Below are 24,536 nucleotides of genomic sequence, written 5' to 3' on the forward strand. Positions count from 1 at the left end.
TCAATGTATTTTGTTATAAGAATACAAGTATCACTACTATGAGTAACATTCACATAAATATTATAATAATTTTTAAGACACATGAATTAATATTATGACCTAAATGTTCTTAATATTTAAACAATGCAAATGAAAGTACTGTTTAAACTCTGCATATTTATTCGACTGTAAATTTCTTAATATTGTGCTGCACTGAAATTACAAGGAAATAAGTGGAGACTCGTCCTAATTTAAACTCTTTGGGGACATTGCTTTCAAATCTGTGAAACATTTTCCCCTCACCCCACACTTCTACTTCTCTGCTCCAATTTATGATTGTCAACACCACTGGAGCATTTCTACCATTTGCTTTATGTAAACATAAAGTGATATTTCTTCCAGAATCCAAGTTAGCAGGCTTGGGTTCTTCTGATGTGTGGATATAGCACTCATTCATTGTTCAAATGCTTCGTTTGTACAACTATTATGTATTTGCACACAAACAAAATTACGATTTAGTGTCTACCTTCAAGGGGAAATGGAAAGATAGACATGAACACAAACAATGGCAATTAGATTCTGGCTTGAGCTATAATAGAGGTGGGTGCTGGACCTATAGCTTTCTACTTAAAGGCCACTGCCAGCATTATTTGGAGTGAGTCAGGACTTGAATGCTTTACTTTTTCACAGCTAACAGAAATGAACATGCTTAAGTCAAGGTATGTGACATGTATTACAAATGACGACAGAAACAGTTTTACTATTGAAGGCCTCCATGTTTATGTCAGTTCATTCTGGGGGTGTACATCTTATCTTGAAAATCCTGTGATCTTTGTCTGTCTATGCCAGAATGAAACATAAGGACCAGTTTATTAACTTTAAGAAATTAGTCAATTAAAGAAGTAACAATGTTTTGAAATAAGGACAGGAAGTGGAGGCTGATAAGAAAAGACAGACCCTAGAGGCCCAGAAGTGGGGAATGCTATTTTCCCATGAATGAGTTTTGGGGACCAGTACAGAAAATTAAGTTGGATTTGGGGAGTATGAACTCAGTACTAACATCGTAAAGAAATCCATCTAGATTTAAAACTAAAAATAAAAAAGGACCTCATGGTGGAATTGTGTGTAAGGGGGTATTGGTGTAGTGGCTAAGGATGACGGGGGTAGTAATTGTTGGGTCCAAAAAGGATTGTAGTTCAAGATATGATTATGTATTTTTCTCTGCCTATACTCTTATATTTTTATTTGCCTTTACTCCAATTGGTAATAATAATTTGTCATCTTGTGCAACTCATTTTAACAATCTGATCCTCAATTTTGTCATTTGTAAAAGAGAGATAGCAATACTTATCTCATAGTGCTCTTAGGTTAATATTTTCATTGCATATAATTTATAAATATCCCTGCTCATGGGAAGGACAGAGATAATGCATATTTATCTTAGAAAGACACTCATGGATATATTGAAAGAAGCATGTAAAAGAATCTTCATTTCATCATGATTCAATTCTGATAGTGAAAAATTGAAACAACCTAAGTGTCCATCAGAATAATTTATAAATTAACTGTGATACCGTCATATGATGGATGATCATAAAGAAACAAATGAACTAAATCTCCATGTCTCTGTCATTGATACGTCTCAAATGCAATGTAAAGAGGAAATTTTTCACAAGGATATGTACATGATGGAATGAAAAAAATTATGAATATAGGATGAAAGACGTGCACATGATAGAAAATATAAAAATATGTATAAGCATTCACACATGGAAAAGGTAAGCACCAAATACAGGATTAGGAAGCTACTGTCATGAAAAAATTACAGGTGCCTCAAACGGCCTTGATGCTCAGCATGGTTTACCTGGATCATCACCTCACTGGGTCCTGAGACATGGCGTGGGGAGCGTCTTCCAATTGAAGAGACCAACAGAGTGCTCAAGTTCGGCTCTCTGTAAGGCCAATGCTTCCCAGCTCACAATCACAAGGTCTAAACTTCCCCTCGTCCCCTGGTTTGGAGCAGTTAGCATTTCCCCAATGAACAGCTAGCACCCCAAATCTTCACTGCCTGGTACCAAGCAGCTTGTCTATTCTCCCTGTGACGTGGCCATGTTCTTACTTTGCTCTGTAAAATGAGAGACTCATAGAGGGCACAATTTTCTCATTAGAATAAAATCATTCAGATATTTTGCATCAGAAAAATGCATGTCCATGTCCATCCAGCAGATACCTTGACCCTGGCATGCATTTCCAAGGAATGATGAAGGCCTCGGAGGACTCCAAGATCTGTATCTCACTGACTTGTAAGTTTTTTCTTTCCCTAAAAAAGTCTGCTTTAACCCATGATATGTGAAGTTGTGGAATTTATCCTGACTTCTTTTGATAGCCCTCAAGAGACAATCCCCTGTTCCCATGGGAACTGTAAAAGGTGCTTAATTGTATATACAATATTATATCTCTTAAAACAAGAATTAATAGATCTGAAGCAAATTCGGCACGATGTTAAGGTTTGTTAAGTTGGATGGTAGATATTTTGAAGTTTATTTTATTATTCTGTGTAATTTTCAGTTATTGAAAGTATTTCATAATGAAAAAAAAAGCAAGTGGTAAGTAACAAAACAAAAATATGTATTTTGAGAACTCAATTGATAACTTGAGATGAATTATCAGTATGTCCTTTATGGACTCAATTATTTTGACATATTTAAACTTCTTTAGATATTATCTGAAACATAATTATCACTATACTTTGTTCCCTTTATCACTGTGAGGAGTCTCTGAATAAAAGATATGTAAGTGAATCTTCAGCTTCCCAAAAAATGACTTTTCTTATTATTTTGTGGTTTCAGCCAACTCTCAGACTATACTAATTGCTAATTTGTGTGCTGATACATTTCCGTTGGTGGTAATTAGGGAAAGCTAATTTCCTCCTCACTGATAGAAGCCGGAGCTCTTCTATGAGATGAATTGCAGGTAGGCTGCACTAAGAAATGCACAGATAAGTAACCACTGACAACGGCCAAAACAAAATTATCCTTCTGCATAAAATACTCGCAGTTTAAATCATGATGCTAAAATCAAGTGTTCACAATTACCTTTATATTCTAAGTGAAATCCAGTGTAACTAACGGATCCATCACTCCGAAAAGCCAAGTGCATGGTATTGGAGCTGCTTTCTATCCTCTCGGGTAACTTACTGTCTTGAAAACTTCCAATTAGGGGGCTATTACTGTCGGGCCCGTCATAGATGTACAGGAAGTCATAGTTTGGTTCTATGCTAAAACTGAAAAAATTGAGAGCGAGAGAAAGAGAGAGAAGTGGAATGATTATTACTATGGTAAGCTTAAGTCTTATCACATATGAATTCAGTAGATATCTTTAAAAATAACAACAAACCCTGTCAAAATAAGTTAATTGGAAAATTCGCCTGGCAACAACACACTGAATATAAATATCAAGTCAGCAGTGAAACACAGAAAAGACATCTTGATTTTCAACTATTTCTAAGTTGGCATCGTGCCTGCAGGGAATACAAATGATTGTAACGCAAACAGTTTAACTAATGAAAGGGTGTAGGATTTGGAGCCAGAGATGTAGATTCAAGCCTTGCTTCTGCCCTTGATAAGTTATATATCCTTATGTAAGTTACTTTATATCAGTAAATTGTGGAGGACAATATCTATTTTTATTTTTTTTTCCATTCAGATATTTTGTATCAGAAAATTCAACCTCTTTTCTTTATCTGTGGTACTACTTGCCCTGAATTTCAAAATTTATAAGCAGTTATGCTGTTTTAAAAGTCAACTCTACATATCAGATTCAAAGGAAATTTTGATATATAAATTTGCACTTTAATTTTGCAAATGAAACACTGCACAATGTATTAGGTGTACTTTCTTGAAAATATATTTTCTTCTTTTTAGAACTTAATGTAGGAGAAATCAAACCAATACTATTTGTCAAAATTAAGTAATGTGCAAATAGAAACACTTTAGCATGTAAATAATTCAAATTAATATTTTAATATTGCAAAATTTGCATATTAAATTTGCCTAAGAAACCTTCAGAAGTATGAGAATTGCCCCATAATTATTATAGAACCAAATGTTTAGGATGCAGAAGATACACAATCATTTGTCTCTCTCTCAGCTCCTATTGTGGCAGAGAAAGAATGGATTTGAGTCATTGAAGAAAGCCAACAAATTCATGATACAACCGGTAGAGCTTGCCATTGTTGATCACTCATAAGTGGATAAACTATTTTTAAAAGTTTTATCACCCTTGTGTCTGAATAAGAAACTTCATAGGTGAGAGATAGTTTAAGTTTCCACAATTCTAACTCTTTATGTATGCATGTGTGAGGGAGAGGAATCCAGCCAGCTTACCTGTGTGTAAAGATTGGGGAAGAAAGGCTGGGATAATGCTGAGGACCCAACTTTTCCCTATATAAGGGGCCCTATGCCGGGAGAAAATCAGGGGACCCCCCCATTGCTATATTTTGTGTTTATTTATTCACTAGCTTCGCAAGTCTAATTCAACTAATTGCTCTTAAAACTTTTCAGTAGATATGAGGTCTAAATTTTGGTAACTTTTGCTGTAATCTTGCATAAATTGGAGAATAGGACCTTATTTTATTGCTTACTGCCCTTGTTTTGGGGTAAAACACAACCTTTCTGAACTCCATCTCTTTCAACATTACGATTTCATGAGAATTACTACTTCCTGATCTATATCTCACTCTTGGGAGCATCACTAGAAACAAGTGCTTTGTAAATTATATATTACAGTGGTGTGCACTACCCTTGAAGGCCAAAAGCCCATTTAAGAATGGATTGCAGTACATTTCTTTTAAACTTCTAGTTTGGGGTTAAATCAAAACTTCAAAATATTGATTTGTAACTTCTTTGAAAATGAAAATAAAACAAAAACAGTCTTTTTCTAGGAAATCTCTGACTCTTAGCTATAATGATTGTTTTTCCTGAAAAACTTAAAAGAGAGTACATTCTAGTAGTCCATTGTATCTCACAAGGCACCTTCATAAATATTAACGAGGTCTTATCAATAATCCTGTGGTACTGGGAAGGGATTATCATTTCCATTTCCCCAGTGAGTAAACTAAGAACGTCAGTGGTCTCCTCAAGGTCGAATAAAGAACAGCTGGAAATCAAATTTAGGTCATGCACTGCATGGACGACAGCCTTCTACCACTCATTTACTAACTAGAATAATTTTATGAGTAAACTAAGCCCTGCGTCATACATTTGATCACTTTTAATGTCAGTACTGCCATTTCCTGAACTGTAAAAAAGGGAATAACAGGTTGTCATATAGCTGGGTCCTGGCATAACAGTAACATTATCATTGTTGATTGTTACTACCAATCATCAAAGTATCATTACAAATTATAGAAATAAAAACTCCATACATTCACACTTTTTTCAAATTTTCATGAATTCAAACTATCTTGATTTTTTAAAATGACCAACACCTAGCTCCAACATATTCGAGAAATGCATACTTAAGCTTGCTGTTTCACATAATAACCACCAAGCAGGTTTCACACATTAGCAGGAGGCGTTGTGTTACTAGAGCCCACGAACATCAGTCTGGGACACTGAGATTAGTAACATTTCTACTTAGGAGGGTTTGGATTTGCTGATACCTAATACTCCCATTGAAATGTTAAGAGGAAGACGTAGGCCAGGCTTTGTGATCGCAGCTATTGGCTCCATGTGAGAAAACAGAGGCTCATTCAAATAACTTGCCCAAGGTGACACCCACGACAGTGGCAGAGCTGGGGCTCAAACTCAGCTGCCCCCTTTCTCACAAGAAGCTACCTTCTCCACCGCTTCAGTCCTAAGCTAACCCTGCAATCTAATTCCAGGGATAAACAACAAATGTGAATTTTAAAACACTCCCACGTAAAGTCCTGTCATGAAACAATTCTGCTGAGAAATAGGGGGAGGGTCCATTGTTCTTCTTCGTCAGCTGGACTTAAGGAGAGACCCTGAGGAAGGGCGGCAAGTCGACTGTCTCCCCAAGCCCAGAGGTGCTGCTGCTGCGCACATGGATATTTCAGATGCTTCAAAAGATTTTGGCTGATACCACAGGGGAGAAAAAAAAAACACCTTGAAGTACTGACCTTTTCATCTTGAAGTTTAGGAAAAACTGAATTTTTGAAGCAGTGATGGCAGGTACAGGGAGGGAGAAAAGGTTATAAAGAGATCACATTTCAGGGGAGTCAATAAACCACTCGACCTTGAATGTGTTTCCTTTACGGTGGAATCTGGGGAAGATGCTCAGCCTCTAGCCCTCGAACTGCACTGGCACCTCTGCTATTATACAGGGTTTTGCAAGCTGTCCATTGCAAAGTATCAGTGTTGCAATTAGTAAACAATAATAAAATTGTCATGCATAGAAATAAAAATTTGTCTAAGCAAATGCCAAAGCAAATGGCAAAATGATTTTTTAAATGTGGAAATGTGCAGGCACTCACCTGATAAAGGCCAAGGAGATGACATAGTCTGTGTTGACAGTGACAGTCCAGTCGCAGTCCCTGCTGTGGGGATACGGATGAGGGAAGTTTGGCGAAAGAATAAAGCCTGAGGATCCTGTTAAATTGCCTCCACAGGGTGCTTTAAATGAACAAACAAAACCCCTTAAGTGATTAACAAAATTTATTAGCTATCAATATTTGTGAAACCAGTTTTTTTAAAAAAGGTTTAGGAGGTTGTGTATAGGTCTGACTTTTTATGGTACTCAATGCTTGAATGCTGCATTGTTTTTCAAGAAAAAACACTAATATTAAATACATACATACATGGATATATTGAATTTAGCTCCTTTTACTGGCTTCAAAAGACAAGGAAAATTACATATATATTTATGCCTTTCTATTTTTTTTTCTATGTACAAGAGAAGCATTGAGAAGAGGGGTATGGATGGTTTCCCCAGGGTTACTAAAAAAATCTGAAGGTTACAAGGAAAGTTAGAAACAAAGCAAGGCAAAACAAAACCTCTAATAATAAGTGGAATAATAGGATATACGACATTTGGCTCATTTTTACATCCTCATGGTACCTTTTTATATATTTATGGAGGAAGCGCCCTTGATATAGTTAATGAGTGAGCATGGATAATTGTCTGAGAACCCACAGCACTTTACAATAAAAGACTCTTACATTGAGTGTTAGGATTTTCCTAGATTCCGGTTGCCTAACTCGTTAATGAAAATGGACAAGTTGCTACAATTATTATTGCGGCCCCAAAGGTTTCTGTAACACTTCAATGGACAGGCTCAAAAACTTCTTTGTGAAATTCTGAGGGCAGACTCTTCAGGGGATTATTGTTGAGGCCTGTTAAACACGGCTTATGATCAGAATACATACACAGAGTTGGCAGCTTCCGAAAGACAGAGAAATAAAGATCCCGAGGACCCTGCGTGGAGTGGGGCCCTAGCTAAACGAGAGGGAGCTGATTCGCATGACATCATGGCATTTCCTACGCAGAAGCAGCACATCCCGCCTTCTTCCTTTAATAGTCTAGTTTTCCTGGGTACATTTTACCATTGAGTTGTAAGGCATTTCTGATTCTTCCGACAGCATAAAACTGGTTTGGAAAGGAGGAAAATTCTGTTTCTGGTAGCACGGCGGACCCCTGTTATTTTGCCTAAGTCTAGTTACGCAAATTTATCGATAAATTTGGCAATTTTTGTCGTCTAAAGTACGGATGCCCGCTATTACCTTTCTCCATGCCCCGCGCTCCCCTTGCCTCAGCGCCCGCTGCCACAGGTGACCTCAGCTCCTGCTCTGTGGAGAACACTCACCGCCTGTGTATTTTCGTGGCATCTTACAAATAACTGGGCGACGTAGACTAGCTCAGCTTTCTGCAGTCCTCCCTTTTCAAGCTCCAGGGCCTCCTGAACATTTCTCTCTACAAGCACAGGGCAGAGAGACCCTCCTAATTAAGCAGGGGAGCACCCCCAACCTGCTCACACAATCCCTCTTTCTTCTCCAGAACCCCTGTTCATGTATCTCCTTGACTCTCTGGCTTCATCCCCTGTCCACAGACATGCTCAAGTCCCTTTCATCCTAAAAATAAAACAAAGTTCCCTATGACTAACGTTCACTTTTTTATTTTTTTTAAACTAAAAAATTGTTGACTCCCTTTTCCTACCTTTTCCATCCGATTTCTCAGCTTAATTCTAAGTCATACGCCCCAGTGCTCGCTGCGTATCTCTACCTGACAGCCTAGAGGTACATCAAACGCAGAACACCCGATGCATCCAACCCTCGGCCCAGGCCGCTCTCCTTCTGCGCTCCTAAGTTGTTCCATCAGCACCATCACTCACCTATGTTCCCAGCTAGAGATGTAAAGTTCTTCCCTTTCCTTCGCCGCGTACTTGTATCCAGTCCTTCCAAAAGCAGTGCCAACAGCCCACCTCATAGGTCCTCAGAGATATTTTTCAACCTATCTCTTCTTTCTCTGCCTGCTACCATATTTCTAGATCTGAGCTTTTCCATCTGCCTCCAGAATTACAGAACGGCTCCTTGTTTCCCATGCCTCTAGCAGCCTCCAATTCATCTTTCCCCTGGTGGAAATATTAAACATACTATGCCCACGCATAAATTCTGCAGTTGTTTCATGCCGCCTAGAAGATAATGCCTCAGCTCTGGGACAGCTTTCATAGCCTCACCCCTGCAATCTTTCCAGTTGATTCAATCACCACTCTAGGCACATAATTTACACTCAAATATCACGAAGCTACTGATAGTTCCTGGTATTTCCACGCCTTTGCCCACACTATTTGTTTTTCCTGAAATGTCTTTTCCCCTTCTATATTTATATAGCCTGATTCATTCTGCCTCTAGGAAGTTTTCCTGAAAATTTCCAGCCTGGGTGCTGCTGAAACTGTCTCCAACACACTTTGGTATCCATAGCAACCTCTGCCTTTCTCCAATATTTCCCTTACCATATTTTATTTAAATATTCCTTTCAGGTGTCTGAATTCACCACTAATCTATAATATAAAGCCTGTATCTTATATGTGGCTTTATATCTGAGGTTCAGTACATGTTATACATTCCACACATATTTGTGAAATTGCTAGTGGCTCTTTGTATTGATTAAGAAGGTAGTTAAGATGACTACGGATGGATGTACAAATCTAATCTGTAGCTATGTGTTTTGATTAAAATAACAGCATATTTTGCCTTTGGAACTTGTAAAATCTATGTGAATTTGAAGAAAAAAAAAGGAAAATCAGCATCATAATAGCAAATACATGTATATATACATATGGATAAAAGACACAAATGATAGCAAAATGTTCTTTGTGTTTCTTTTCACATGGTAAAATGGTGGGATTATGTGTAATTTGGGGGGGCAGGGTAGAGCATTGTTTGCTTCAATTTTCCTTGTTTTTCACAGAGAACATTGGTCCTTTTTATTGTTAGAAATTTTATACACATGCACACATTCATATATACACTTATGTATGGGTATCCTTTCTGAAAATATATAGAAAAATGTATTACATACATTTTAAAGTATCTTACTGGCTATGTTCCATGATTACACTATTATTTGTGTATAAGATCCTCTAAAATTATTTTAATTCTGTTATTTAAATGATTTATCCAGGTTTTCCTGATATGTTTTATTGCTGTAACTGATTTTGAAAATCTAAGCCATTGAGACGATCACTGACATTATCTGACATTTGTATTTCCCAAACACTCAGTAAGGAAAAGTCTCTTTGCCTTAAATATACTAAACTTTAATACTATCTGAAAAATGCATATTTATTTTTTTGCATCTACTCATAAAGCATTTAGAATAAGAGTCTCCTTAAGTCAAATGGATTTATGATTTAAATTTCCAGTTAGGTTCCATGAAATTCTGACATTCATAATTTGTTCTGAGTGTAGTTTCTTGTGAGGCAGATGTGCAGTAAACTATTGATAACTACTATTTTACAGTCTTCTTAATTTTTTCACTCCTCAGTTATATTTGTGTTCACTGTCTGCTCAGCAGCGCCCCCACACTAATGTCTTTGTTATTTGCCTTCATATCGGGTACTGCTACTTTCCCTCTGGCAATGTCAAAGTAATCGTCACACTGTCCATTTTGCTGGGTGAATTCTATTAACTCTCTGAAAGAAGACGTCCTTCTGTTTGGTACTTCTCTAAGGCTGACTACTTCTACATGCAAGCAAAACGCTTCATGCTCCAGGGGCTGAGACATAGACTTATGGAGTTTCTAAAAAGTTCAGGGTTTAATCTTTGGCATAGTGTTTCCAATCATGGAGTTCTCTCTTATCTGTTTCAGAGGTCAGCTTTCTGCAGCTTTAGCAGTTTTTCAGACATTTTATTTTTAGGTTATTTTCTTCCTCAGAGAAGCTCTAATGCATATCTTCTCCTCAAGTTATCTTTTCCTACCAAAAAAATAATACCCAGAACCATAATCCATACAAAAACTTTCCACAATCAGTTTGAAGGTGATTTAGTGTTCAACTTTTTTTTTTCTTTCTCTAGAATTAGGACTTGCTAGCGAAAGTCTGGTCTACAAATGGAATTTTATAACCTATCTCAAAACTCTTTCTTTGTTTTGCATTTTAGTGTGTACTAGAATTTCAGTAAAAAGCTGTTCAATATTTTAGAACTCTAAACCGAAAAACATATCATAGACTCCTTCTAGTAATTCTAATAAGCAACATTCTTTAACCAAGCCTAAGAGTCACAATGAAGCAAAAATTTCTACAATAAGTCTGTATTTTTCTGTCATTCACTCTTTACACAAGATTCTCTTTACGAGATACCCAGTTAAATTCCAATTAATTGGAATGTGGAATTTAAATTAATTGGAATTTTTTTAGGTCAACTGAGTAAACAAACAGAAACTTCATTATTTCAGTCTTTTTATTTTTTTTCTTTAAAAATATTTCTTAATATTTATTCCTTGCTTTTATGAGTTTAAGTTACAGTAAACATAAATTAATTGATATTTGATGATTTAGAATCTTGCAGCGGTACATGAAGAGGTGTAAATGAAAATAATAAAGTCTAGAGGGAGAAATGGGGCAATCTGAACTGGTTCAAGCTATGCTCTTATTTTATGCTTTTAAAGTCTCTTTAATATGATTTTCTTTTATCATCTGTTTCATTTTCCACAAAAGTCTAGAACTGTCTATCTACTCCCTGGCTCTTAGGAGCTATTGAATGTGTTTTGTTTTGTGCATAAGTGCTTTTAAAATGCCAACATATAAAATACAAAAAATGTGATGTGAAAGTTCTGATTTTTTTAGTTTTATTTCATTAGAAAGTAGTTTCATAAGAACATGGAACGTCTCTATTATGTTTTATTACTAAATCTTCAATGTTTAAGAAAATACAACAAAATGAAGGACTAATAAGTTTTGAGTTTGAAACTCTTGTATAAGAAGTTACAAGATGGGGTACAATGAATCTAAATAATTGAGTCCTTGAATTGGTTCACTTCTGACTGATTTATGGAATGCTCTTTACCTATTACCATGTGAATTTTTAAAAAATCAGTGTAAAATGATTATTTAAATGTATTTATGAGTTGGATATAAATAAAGAAAATAAGGCTTTCTCTTCTAAGTGTGTTAAATTTGCTTGTGCCGAGTATAAGAAATACAGTGATGAACAAGCTATGTAATCTTCTCTCAAGTTACTTACAATGTAGTGAAGAAGAGTATATAAAGAAATAAGATTGTGAGTAGAGAGAACATACCTTGCTCAAAATGTATTGTAAATTCAAGATGACACCAGTTCTAATGTAAAAAAGTTAACAATGTGATTTTGAAACAAAGATTAGATAGCAGGTTTTCTCACTATTTTTATTTTTATTTAAAGATGGTACATCCTTCTAATTTTTTCTCAGACCCAGTAGAGAAATAATATGTATCTCAATTTTCTGGAGTCTAACTTGTGGATTCAAGAACAGAGAATAGCGACTGAAGGCAGATAGTTAGAAGTATGAACAAAGCAGCTACAAATCCTTAAATCATCAAATTCTTTCAGAATACATGAATTGAATGAAAAGTCAAAGCTTTGAAAGTCAGGCATAAGTTCCAATAAACTTTTCTTTCTTATAAGAAATAACCATTGTAGAGGCGAGATCAACATGGCCCATTTAAAATGTAGAGTCTAAATCACTCTTTAAACAGTAAAAGCAGTGGATAACTGCATTTGTATAGTAGATAAGGAAAGATCAGGATTTTTCAAGAGCTTGAATTCTTAACTTTCTTTAAAGGATCTTAGAACCATTGAGAATCTAATAAAATTATGGAACTGACCCTCAGGGTAAAAATAATGATCATTTAAATAGGGTCATTGTACATTTTTTGGAGGTTCATTAGCCTCTGAAATCTTATACTCTCATATAAAACCTATTCTATTGTTCTTAATTAATGATACCAATGCCCATTTATAACCATTTTTTATACTTGCATAAAATTTTAATTGTTCTTTAATTCATACCTATACAAACTGGTGGGCTGGGCTGCCAGAAGTATCGATTTTCTACCTGAATGCAGGTTATCCTTTCCTCTCCTTGAAGCTCATATCCTGGGTCACATTGAAAGACAACAGTGTCCCCAGGTTCCCGTCCATCCCCATTTCGAGTTCCATTCATGGGAACACCTGGATCACGACACGCAGTGGCTACAGAACCTATCAAAAGATAGAAACAAACCTTTAGTCTTAATGGTGCCATAATCACTTTTGAAATTCCAGGCATTACTGTTTAGAGCCTTCTACATATCTATGTGCTTTTAGAAAATTAACTTAAAAAATGTTTCAGCCAATTTTTTAATGCCTGTACAATAAACACTTTAAAAACACTTTTTGTTAAGTAATTTGTGTGCTAAGTTATTTCAAGAAGGGGCATGACATTCTAGTAGCTAAATAATAGATTTACTCAAAATTATTAGATGCTTTGTGAAAGACACTGTGAAGAGCATGAAAAGAAAGATGCAGGCTGGAAGAACAGGTTTGCATGAAATATATTCCACAAAGGACTTGTATCTAAAATACATAAAGAACTCTTGAAACTCAGCTATGAAAAAGAAAAAAGGCAGATGAAATAAATTTAAAAATCCAGTTACAAAATAAGCAAAAAGCATTTCAATGAAGAAGATTCCAGATGGCACATGAAAAGATGTTCAGCATCATTAGCCATTAGGAAAATGCAAATTAAAGCCACAATGAGATATCACTACATACCTATCAGATTGGCTAAAGTAAAAAATTAGATAATATCAAGTGCTGGCAAGATTCTGGAGAAAATTATATTACTTATACATTGCTAGTGGGAATATAAAATGGTATAGCCACTCTGAAAAGAAGTATGGAAGTTTCCTGCAAAGCTAAGCATGTGCTTACCACACAATCCAATAATCACACACTTGCACATTTACTCTAGAGAAATAAAACCTATGTTCACATTAAAACATGAACACAGATGTTCATAGCAGCTTTATTTGTAGTAGCTGAAAACTAGGAACAACCCAAATGCCTTTCAAAAGGTGAACAATTAAACTTACTGTGGCAAATTCATATCACAGAACAAAGGTGGGTATAAGTAGGTTTACAGTTGTGAGCACACAAAACACAGTTTATTCTTGTATTATTATTTTTTATTAATTATTGTATTTTCCGTATGAACAACTGCAAACCTAACTTTTGTCAACCCCTATATTACTCAGCAATAAAAACAAATGATGATACACATGAAAACTTGGATGGGTCTGAAGGGAATTTGTGAGTGAAAAAATACACTACCCAAAGGTTACATACTGTTTGACTAAATGTATGTAACATTCTTGAAGTGACAAAATATAGCTTGAATTTAACTTAAAAAACCTTTTGAAATTAGTAATAAAAGATAGCTCTCCTTCCTTCTTTCCTTCCCCTAAAACAGGACTGTCCATTTATATTCTGGTTAGTCTACAAGAGGAATCATCAAGTGTGGTCTGTTCACAGCTGCAGGCACTGTTCCTTACACTAGCTGATTACTCCATAGAAATGACAATGGTCACAGTTACATAAGTAGAAGAGTATGTGAATAGTTAATATTGTTAATATATAATATTTATTGAGCACCATCTTAAAAAAACACACTGTACTATGAGTTGTATCTCATTTGATTCTCGAGAAGTTGAGGTACTATTATTATCCATATTTTCCCAATGAGAAAATTGAGGCTTAAAGGGTATAAAAAACTTGCCCAACGTTACACACCTACTTAGGGCAGTTACACACAAAAAAGTATTGCTGCTGATATTTCACCATAAAGGGAAACAGAAAATAAAGATAAAGCTTATTTTTGTAGGTATTAGAATAATAAAAATAAAATTAGGTTTATACAGGCCACACTTAAGCCAGATATATGCCAAATGATATTCTGTGTGTGTGTGTGTGTGTGTGTGTGTTAATCGTCACCCGAGTATATTTTTGCCATTGTTTTAAAAATGGAACTCCTTTTATTCTACCAAAACAATGTATATCTATAGCAACTTTTCTTAATAATTCTCATGACTGAGAATGTGAAAACAGACAGACAAGCAGAGTAACACAGTTTGATAACTACTTATTATATAGACTAGGAACAATTTTATAAGATATGCTGTTCTTATGTTAATAAGTGTATCTCAAGCATGCACTAAAAAAGAATTTTTACTTTAGTTGAGAAAACATCTTAATGTTACCTAAGTATTTTTTGTATTGCCTCCAATCTTCACCAATGATGTAAATTCACTGAAAGAGTTAATTGCAGTTATTAAATAATATGTTATAAAATCAAGCTTTGTCCTTTAAATTGTCCTAATATGTAAGAAAATTAAGAGAGTCTTTCACAATAGTCAAAAATAGCTCATTAAATAAATATTTGTGAAGTCAAAAAATGAATGAATGACCAAAATTATAATTTGACATTTCAGTGGATGCTGAAGACTTGTTTACAATTCAATATTTTTCTGACAGTAGGAAACACTTATTCCAAGTATGTTGCAACATCATTAATATTACATTTTAATTTGCTTTAATCTATCTGGACAACCTGAGGATGTTTTCAGAACAAAACAGTACTAAGAATTACAGAATATGACTGAGTTCTCAGTGTTGTTACAACTCACTGATATGGTAAATACACTTCTGAATTCTCAGTTTATATTTGTTTTTATCTAATTTAGAGTGTAATTTTATTGGAAATATGCACTTCACCTAACATAGATTTTACAATCCTAACTAGTGCATGTATATATAGGTTTCAACTAAATTATAGATGATAGCTTGAGATAATCAGAGATAATGCCTAAATTATCATCTTGGTGAATCTAGGCGAATTAACATTCCAGTTTTTTTATTGCATCACTTTGTATTACAAAGAATAAATACATTAAAATCACTTATTAGTTCTTGTGGATCCTTCCTGTTCAGTAAGTTGACTCTGGAATAAACTTTTTATATTTCAAGACCTTTCAAAAAAGAAAAATCTTGAATTTCTTACTATTGAATAAATAATGTTATCAAAAGCAAGAGAGACTAGATTTTAGTCTTTACTGTAGTAAGAAAGGGAGGTTGACCAGGTTGCATAAATTCCCTGAATTTTAGCCGCCTAATCTATAAAACTGGCAGAGTAATATTTTACCTGCCTGATTTAGTATCCGATAAAACCCTAAAGTCCTAGTCTAACAACTAGAATTTTTAAGAAAATATCAATTTTGAAATAATTTTTTTAAAAAACAGTAGATTTTACTTCTCTGTGTAGTTTGTCTAAAGATGAAGTAGTTTTATACATTTTTGCAATATTAGGAGACTTCTGAAAAGTCATAGTCCAAATTTGATATCCACAAGGCCTTACATTCCCCTCTTCCAATTTTAGTACCTTATATTTTTGCATTGACTAAGAAATGACACCATATCCTTCACTTCACTATCTATAAGGAAATCAAGTTGGGTAACGGGCACATTTAACCTGGAAGGAAATCCCATCCAGAGTCAAATCAATCAGAAAATATTTGAAATGCAGATGGTAACCTAGAGGTGGATTTCACCCAGGAGAATTTTGACCTTGATGGAGCCCTTGCTTTGTACAAGATCCATCAATTTTATAAAGAATGTTCAACATCATTATTAGGCCTCTACCCTGCCAGCGACCCAGTAATGTGGCTATCTTTAGAATTCCCTTATGTTTCTAAGGGTACACCTAATGACGGGCAAGTCAGGTTAAAGTAGATGGAGGCATGGCAGTCATTCCCGTCAGCTCGGGAGGGAAACAGAGTGGACTTGTGCCTGGGATGCAAAGGAAACCTCAGAGTCAATGTTGTAATATGCTTCCAAGTACACAAGTATGTTTCAGCTATTTTAACAGAACGATTAATAATGATACTTTGTTTTTTTAAGACAAACGGAAAAAGCAGGCCAAATGCCAAGCCAGTCAGGATGCCAGGACAACGGGCGTGGGCAGGAGTGTCCAGGGCGCACTGGGACGTAGGGACCCTCTGCGGTCACACGCACAGTGCCAGAGCAGGGCAGACGCGGGGGTGACAGGGGAGGAACGCATCAGTCCTAGGAGTGGGCCTTGGAAAATGAGTACGAATTCACAGATTTTGAGTGTGGACATAAGTGGCCCAGGGATGTGGAAGAGAGTTTGCCAAAGCAGCAGGAATGTGGCAGAAAGCACGCCGCCGTGGTGTGAACGGCCCGATGTGCGTGAATGCCTAGTGAGGGATGAGGCTGGCAGGTGGCTGGGATGCCGCTTGGGAAGGATTTCTGTGTAATACCAAAGTTTTGAACTTATGACTGTGTGGCCATTGAAGAATTTTAAACAGGGGAGTGACGTTTGATTCGTATTTTTAAAACAGGAGTCGGGTGGGACTGTGGGGAGAAGCCTGGCTGGAGCGCTAAGGAGGAGGCGGCTGGCCAAGGCAGCGACGCAGGCAGGGGGAAGGAGCACGGGGTCAGGCCGGCCACTGCGGTCCTTGGAGGCTGGGAGGCACCCCGTGTCGTGGCTAAGGGGTCCGTTTCCTCGGGGGTTTTAAACAGCATAAACTACGGGCCTTGGTGTTTTGTATTACCCAGCAGGGCTGGATCCTTAACAGAGAGGTCAAAAACTGAAGAGCACAGAAAGCACTCTGTCAAAATCAACTATTCTGTGGGCAAATGACAGCATGAGACGCCCAGATGTCCCCCCTGTGGCACTGAAGTGAGACACGCAGATGACAGTTTAAGCCGGGGATGGAGGGGCTGGCTGCCGAGAGGCCAGGGCGGCACACAGGACGGCAGGAGGCGCAACGTCAGGCGTAAGCAGCTCTGATTGAGCAAAAGTGCTTTGCGGACTGTAGCCCCGAGAAGCACAATGGGAGGCTACGAAGAACGAGCGGGCCACGGAGCAGCACGAGCGGCGGCAGGGGCTCGACGGCGACTGCGAGGTTGGTAGCCACCTACATTTCAGTCTAGTTCACTTTGCGCCCAGTTGAGTGAAATACGTTTTGCTGGTTGCATTTTGTCGCTCAAGACTGATCTGCGACTGTTGCCTGACTCTTTTCCTCTTTTTATTTATTATTGGACACCCAATAAACCACAGCTATTTGCTCAGAACAGGAACGCGCCTTGTGACGGTGGGGAGGGTGGGGACAGAATCAAAGTCGGACACTTAAAACGACTCGTCACGATTTGGCCACAACTGTCCTGCTTTAGGCCTGTTGTCCAGATAAATTTTTAATAGTTTCCCCTTTTATTCTCAAAACTTATCTTAGAGAAGTAAAATAAACTCTGTGATCATCCCATACATAATCTGTGTTCTTCATAAACGTTAGAGAGACGAAGGAACACAAAATATATTTGGGGAGCAAAGATCACACAATTCAAACATCTCCATGACAATGAATTGATGAACCATTTATTTTCATCTTTATTTTGGAAATAACTGAAGCTGCTGCCTGGGGCATGGGCTAGAATATGTTTAATAAAGAAAGGTGAGAAAATGTTTTATAAAGAGACATTTTATAAACATTAAAAAATGTTTTATTCAGAGGTCAGAAAACGCCTTATAAGGAGAGGTCTTGGTGCTGAGTCTGTAAGAATCAGCAAGACCGAAGCATAAGGGAGCAGACAGAAAAACATGGACGGTGGAGGAAGGTTTAGGGACAGAAATGTACGGCATATGTGGGGGGGGTGCATTTATGAAACAGATCTGCCTCAGTGATGGGAAGGTGCAATGAGAAAAGCATTTAGTATGTGGTCCTTAATAGACTCCTCAAGTGAACGAATGAACAGAGAACGATTGGGTGACAAGAGGTAAGTTTAGCCAGAGAAGAGACTTGAAGAAGCCAAATTAGGCCTAAAGTAGTGGTTTACTGAACTATAGAGTCTGTAACATTCCCTTTAAGTTTAGTTGTTTTCCTTGACAATTAGATGACTTTACACAAAAGTACTTATTTCAAGTTCCAGTTTAAAGTCAGCCCACCTTCCTACAGGATACAATGACTGTGGCCAGGGACAGCTACTGTCCCTCTGAAATGGGTGTGTCCACGCCAGCTTTCCTTCACTTCTCCTCCCTGCCTCACTTGTATGAATCACCTGCTTTTCAAAGTGTGGCCTCAGATGTGGTTCTTGGGAGCACAATCAGGAGCACAAGCTGATTAAACAGTAGAACTTCACTGGAACTAATAATATATAACTAAAAGCTTCCTGTTTCCTCTAGCATATTAATACATGTATCTAAATAATAATGACAGCATGGTAATTATAACTACTAAGCACATGCTAGGCCCCAGACATGGCGCAGAGCTCCTTCCAAACACATGTGAGTTTGCGTCACAGCTCCAGGCATTGCTGGCAGTTGACCTTGAACAAATTAACTCTCTCTCTAAGCCTTAGAGTAGAGTAATTCTTTGGGAAATGGGGGTGACATATCACATTTCATATGACTTTTGTGAGGGTTAAATGAAATGAATGAGATCATGTGTATAAAACACTTAACATGGTTCTTGACATACAAATAAGAACTCATTCATTGAAATAATATTTTCAAAGTTGAAATCTGGGCACTTGGAAAGCTGTGTAAGCATGAATTACAGAAGCTCTCCAACCAAAAGGTGGATGCTATTCACAATATATTTACCCTCAGAGGAATTTTACTTGAATGGGTAGGTTTTTAGTCTCAGAGCAGCAGCAGAAATTTCTATGCATCTCAAAAAATATTATGTAGGCAGATTTAGTAAAGATCTGGTATTACATTGCTTCAATAACTTTAATATGCCTGACAAATACAATAAATATAAAAATGCATTGCTAATTTTACAGAAAAATCTGCGTTAGAAATTCCCAGAAACTCATAAGCAGCAGCCTGTTTCTCTAAAGCACATGCACTTGGCATTCACAAACACCAGCCTCAGGCATTTTTGAACAGGAGTGTTTTCAGATACTTAATCACAATAACCATTTAAGTGTAAAACATTACATATTACTAACTTCAGGTAAAGGAAAGGAGAACTGTTAGCTTCCTAACTACAGTTAGAACTGAAATTGGACAGCAGTCATGGGCAGTGCTCTGACAAATTGTTCCTAACTTCACAAAAACAGAGATAAACAGTAGAAAGCAGAAGACATAAAAATGAAAAATGTTTGATTGGTAAGTGTTTCAGAATTAAAAGCCATTTATGTTCATCAATTACACAACTTTCTTATTTTTCAAACTTTCTTTCAAAAGACATATGTGTTTAAAGTGCAAATTTGGAAACATTGACTCTTCTACACTGACTTACACCTGTCACACAAGCTTGGCTTATACAACACAAAGCAATTGGTTTCTGTTAGTTAATTATTTCAAACATCTGCATTCCATGAACAAAAAGCCCACCAATTGTTTAATTGTATTAACTAGTTGCTTACCTAAAGCGGTATATTTTGTGGAGAGTCAAATTTCAAATTCCTTTATGCTTTTTCCATTTTTTCCCAAAGGATTTCAATTTTACATGTATTCATATAATGATGATAGTTCACCAGGCACCAACTATCTACTCAATACCAGGTATTGTGCACATGTAACCATGTTACATCTTAATAACTTATTTATAAGGTGAGCATTTTATTCCTATGTGAATTAGAATACTCAGCCTCAGGTGATGAAGGAAGGAGCCCAAAGTCTGCAGTTAGGAAGAAGCTAGGACTTCAGTTCAGGATCATTTGAAGAACACTGGTTTGAACTCTTACAGAGGATCTTGGAAATTTGGATAGGTTTCAGCTAATAAAATCTTTTAAATACATGCAATTAGAAGCTCCATTAGATAATTTTCTCAAAGAAACAATGCATGTTGGCAATAAAAGTAAAATATAGCAATTACAAATTTTAAGTTTTCATTTCTTTTTCTCCAGCCACAAAAAACAAAATTCCTTTGACAGAAAAATATATATTTAGTCACGTATCACTGTCTTGGGAAAAAAAAAACAAAGGAGCAGTGGACATTGGTAATTACTTATGCATGGCATTTTATTGTTATAGGCAATCTTTAATTTAAAAGTAGATCTAAAATATTTTGTCAAATAGATGTGTGAATACAAAATTAAAAATTTCAACAGAAGAAAAATAAAATTTGTAAAAATGTGGAGTTGCTTTTATTTTTGCAATGGCAAGTATCCTTACCTTCAAAAATTTCCATGTTGAAATATACAGTTTTATGGTAAATCCAGGTTGAAAGCTTTTGCAGTGTAATTATTTCATTTGCCAAATCATTACAACACCGCCTATACTTTAAGGAAAACTGGTCTGACAATTGGAGAGACAGTCCCAAAGATTAATATATTAATTCAAAGTTAACTGCATCTCTCTTTTCCAAATATATTTTACTTGAACTGCAGATTAATAGGAAGATTCAATGAGAATATTTAAAATCATTAAAGTTTTGAGCAGTAAGGTTGACAGAACTATTTGAATAGCATTTCTATTTTGCATTTAAGAAATAAAATAGCAACTCACTTGAAAACTGAATTGCAAATCCAGATTTGCTGATATAAAAATCTGTGTCAAACTGGATGGTTACTATGTTGAGGGTGCTATGGATTCCTTCAGGAATAAGAGATCCACTAATTTCCTTTAAAAGCATCTCGTTCTCGGGTGGACCATCCCAGACTCGGAGTATATCATGTGATGCTTCCGTATCGAAAGCAAGAAACTGTAGGCTGTGGGAGAAACATGTATTTGTTTGATTACTTTAAGTACAAGTTCCACTTTAAATAAAGAATGTAACAAATATGCATCTTTGCTCTTATTAGTTATTCCTTTTAGCCTAGCAGATAAAAATGTAAGCAGCGTATTTAACCTTAATACATTTTTCTTGAAGAGTAGAACTTATTTCTTTAGAATATGATTGAATGTGCTATTATATCACTTATGCAAATTACCAAAATTTCAGGTGGACATTCTTTTCAGTGGCCGTGAGTTTCAACTGTGGCAATAGCAGGCGACTCTTATGGAGGACCTGGTACATGCCAGGCACTGCACAAAATGCATTACATTTCTGCCCGGCCAGCATGGCTCAGGGGTTGAGCATCAACCAATGATCCAGGAGACGAGGGTTCGATTCCCAGTCAGGGCACATGCCGGGGTTGTGGGCTCCATCCCCAGCAGGGGGCGTGCAGGAGGCAGCCGATCGATGACTCTCTCATCAGTGAGGTTTCTCTCTCTCTCTCCCTCTCTCTGAACTCAATAAAGAAATAAAAACTATGCATTACATTTTTTTGTTGTTAATTGTTATAATGACCCTATAAAACAGAAACAGTTTGTATCTCAATTTTATAAATGTGCCAAATGGAGTTTAGATAGATTAAATAAAATGGGCCAAAGGGTGGCAGAGTCATCAACTGAAATAAAGTTTTCTGACTGCATAGTATATTTTTTACCAATGTTTCATGTCTGTTTTTTTGTTTTATTAGAATCAGATGAGATTTATTCCAGGAATGCAAGAATAAACCAATCAGTATCATCATAATGGCAGACACAAGGAAAGCAAATCATATGAACATCTCTATAATATAGAGAGAAAAAGTATTTTTAAAAATTCAACATTATAATGACACCCAGTAATCTAGGAGTAAAAGGGAACTTCCTTAACATGAAAAATAATGTTTACCCACCCTCCAAAAAATGAATGAAAAAAAACAAAATGTTTAATATTAAATGTATTCTGCTTTATATCTAATCTAGACAAAATTAGTATCTGACACTCTTTGTGACTATTGCCAAAAATTAGAAATCCAGTTATATCAACAGCTTAACTCTTTTTACATACACATCACATTCATGTTTGATATGTGAATTGTCACAACTTTAAATTTGAGTTGCAATTTAATATCAAGTATTGTTCTTTAATTTTTTAAAAATCCCAGAATCCTGTTGAAAACAGAATTTTCAAGTTTTCTAATTCTAACATTTAAATAAAACAATGCATTATCTATACTAAATAAAAGTAGGCTGAGGATTGATCTAGTGTAGTCTATTTTGAGCTCTGCAAACTCCCTTGCAAAAACAACATACCAGCTCACATCCAACATCTTATCAGTTTACATCCAATAACACATTCAGTATACCTTTCAGCAACTTTTTGAATGACAATACTTGTTTTCTATAACCACTTGCACCACTCAGAAGCCTGTCTGAAATTCCATTTATATAAAGAATCAATTCCTAGGTTAAAATCTTTGTTTTGTGAGTAAAAACACACCAGCTCACATGTCAAGGATGATTTGTTCATTTATTAATCTATTCCCAGCCACAACCCTAATATTTAACCTAAGACGGAGAGCATGTGACAGCCTTGGAAACCTGGTTATTGTTTGTTTAGGGGGCAGTGGCTCTGGTCTCATCGAAAGGGCAGCGATGTGAGGAACTGGCAGCCGCCTCACTGTGCTCAGCAGCAAAGGGAAATCAGACACGGGAAAGGGGCCCAGAGCAGGGCTCCAGAATATGCCTAAAGCCACGGAAGGAAGGGAGTCCTTGTGGGGTCTCCCTTCTCTTCTCATTTTTTCTAAATGTTTGTGAGGCTAAATTTGTGCCAGGGAGCTGGACAACTCTGTATACCTGTCAAGGCGGTGGATCTTGAGCCAGTGTCTCGAGTCATCAAGAGTTAAATGAGTAGCCTGGTCAGAGTGGCTCAGTTGGCTGAGCCTCCTGCTGGTCCAACTCCTGGTCGGGGCACATCCCTGGGTTGAGGGTTTGACCCACAGTTGGAAAGTGTAGGGAAGACAACTGATTGATGTGTGTCTCTCACATCAATGTTCCTCTCTCTTTCTCCCCCTTCCTCTCCAGGCATGTATGTCCTCAGGTGGGGATTAGAAGTAAATAATAAATGAGTAGAGTGGCCAAGAAGCAGAAGAATTTCTCACTCTCTGTGCCCTCTTATAAATATGAGAAGTTTCTTAATAATACTTTTTTCATATGTTTAACAGACAGACACCAAGTTTTTCCTTACCAAGGTTACAAATATTGAAAAATCTTGATGTTGACTGACATTGTGCTTAGGGGCTCATCATGAAATCCAGATTCCCTAGTAATTTTGAGAAAATGAAATCCATTTACCTGACAATGTTTCCTGGGTCTACCTCAATCATCCACAGGCAACGCAGGTTATTGTCATATGGAAAGGGGTAGCCAGGAGATAAGATTCTCCCTGATGATTCGCCTTTAAAACGACCTCCGCATTCAGCTAATAATAAAAAAAAAAAAAATGAAAATTTAACTCGCAGTTTAATGCCAATCTTCTCAAAAGCAGTCTACAAATTTCACAAGCATATATATAACCTTAAGGGAAATAAGAATTGATTTCCCTTCTTCTTGAAAGTATGTATCCGTATATGCTTTCTCAGATTAAGGTATTAATTGAAAAACATACCGTACAATAAAACAGAAGTGTCAAGTTAGATCACATAAAAGATAATGAAATGAATGCAATCAGGGATTTAAAAAAAAAAGACACACTCAAAAACTCTAAGTTCAGGCTTCCAAATATTTTAAGATGTTATTAAATAATGACAATTTAAAAAGACAAACAGATGGTGACTTGCTCGCTGCTAGTTGGTTGCAGGCTGAATAATTCATCACCTTGCTACCCCACCTCTGAGAAAAACTAAACTTTACTGCAGTCCCCCAGGCCTCCTACATTTCACTGTCCTTTTATTCCCCTTTAAATCACTCTAAACACTGTCCTTCTAACCTCCCAAAAGACGAAGCGTAATTTTTATTAGATTTCTTACTTCAGCTAAATCTAGTTAGGTTATGATTTAATGCGCTCTCTGATTTTTATAAAATTCATTGAATTAAAATGTAAGTATTGTCATAAACATAATTAAATTTTTATCTTTTGGGGGATTCCCTCTCCATTCTAACACTGTTTAATATATTGGGATGCCTAGGGTGGCCCTACTTCAGTAAGCAGATGTTCACGAACTCTGCATTAAGGAGAGAGAGCTAAATATTTTATTTAGTATATTGGTGAACATCGTTAAACCCTAGACACAAGGAAAACACTGTTT

At 36.5% G+C, this 24,536-nt stretch overlaps 1 protein-coding gene across 1 annotated transcript in view; it reads right to left on the reverse strand.

The window, feature by feature from the left end:
• Positions 1-24,536, reverse strand: part of CSMD3 (CUB and Sushi multiple domains 3) — a gene marked incomplete at its 5' end in the record, with an annotated part of 553,604 nt that overhangs the window by 150,012 nt on the left and 379,056 nt on the right. Inside the window, 5 exons of the mRNA XM_081116493.1 lie at positions 3,075-3,262; positions 6,476-6,614; positions 12,486-12,677; positions 20,986-21,188; positions 23,584-23,710. Of these exons, the coding sequence (XP_080972619.1) occupies positions 3,075-3,262; positions 6,476-6,614; positions 12,486-12,677; positions 20,986-21,188; positions 23,584-23,710 (849 nt within the window). The remainder of the gene's footprint in view (positions 1-3,074; positions 3,263-6,475; positions 6,615-12,485; positions 12,678-20,985; positions 21,189-23,583; positions 23,711-24,536) is intronic.

This window comes from Miniopterus schreibersii (genome assembly GCF_964146895.1).
Source record: "Miniopterus schreibersii genome assembly, chromosome: 17".
NCBI lineage: Eukaryota > Metazoa > Chordata > Mammalia > Chiroptera > Miniopteridae > Miniopterus > Miniopterus schreibersii.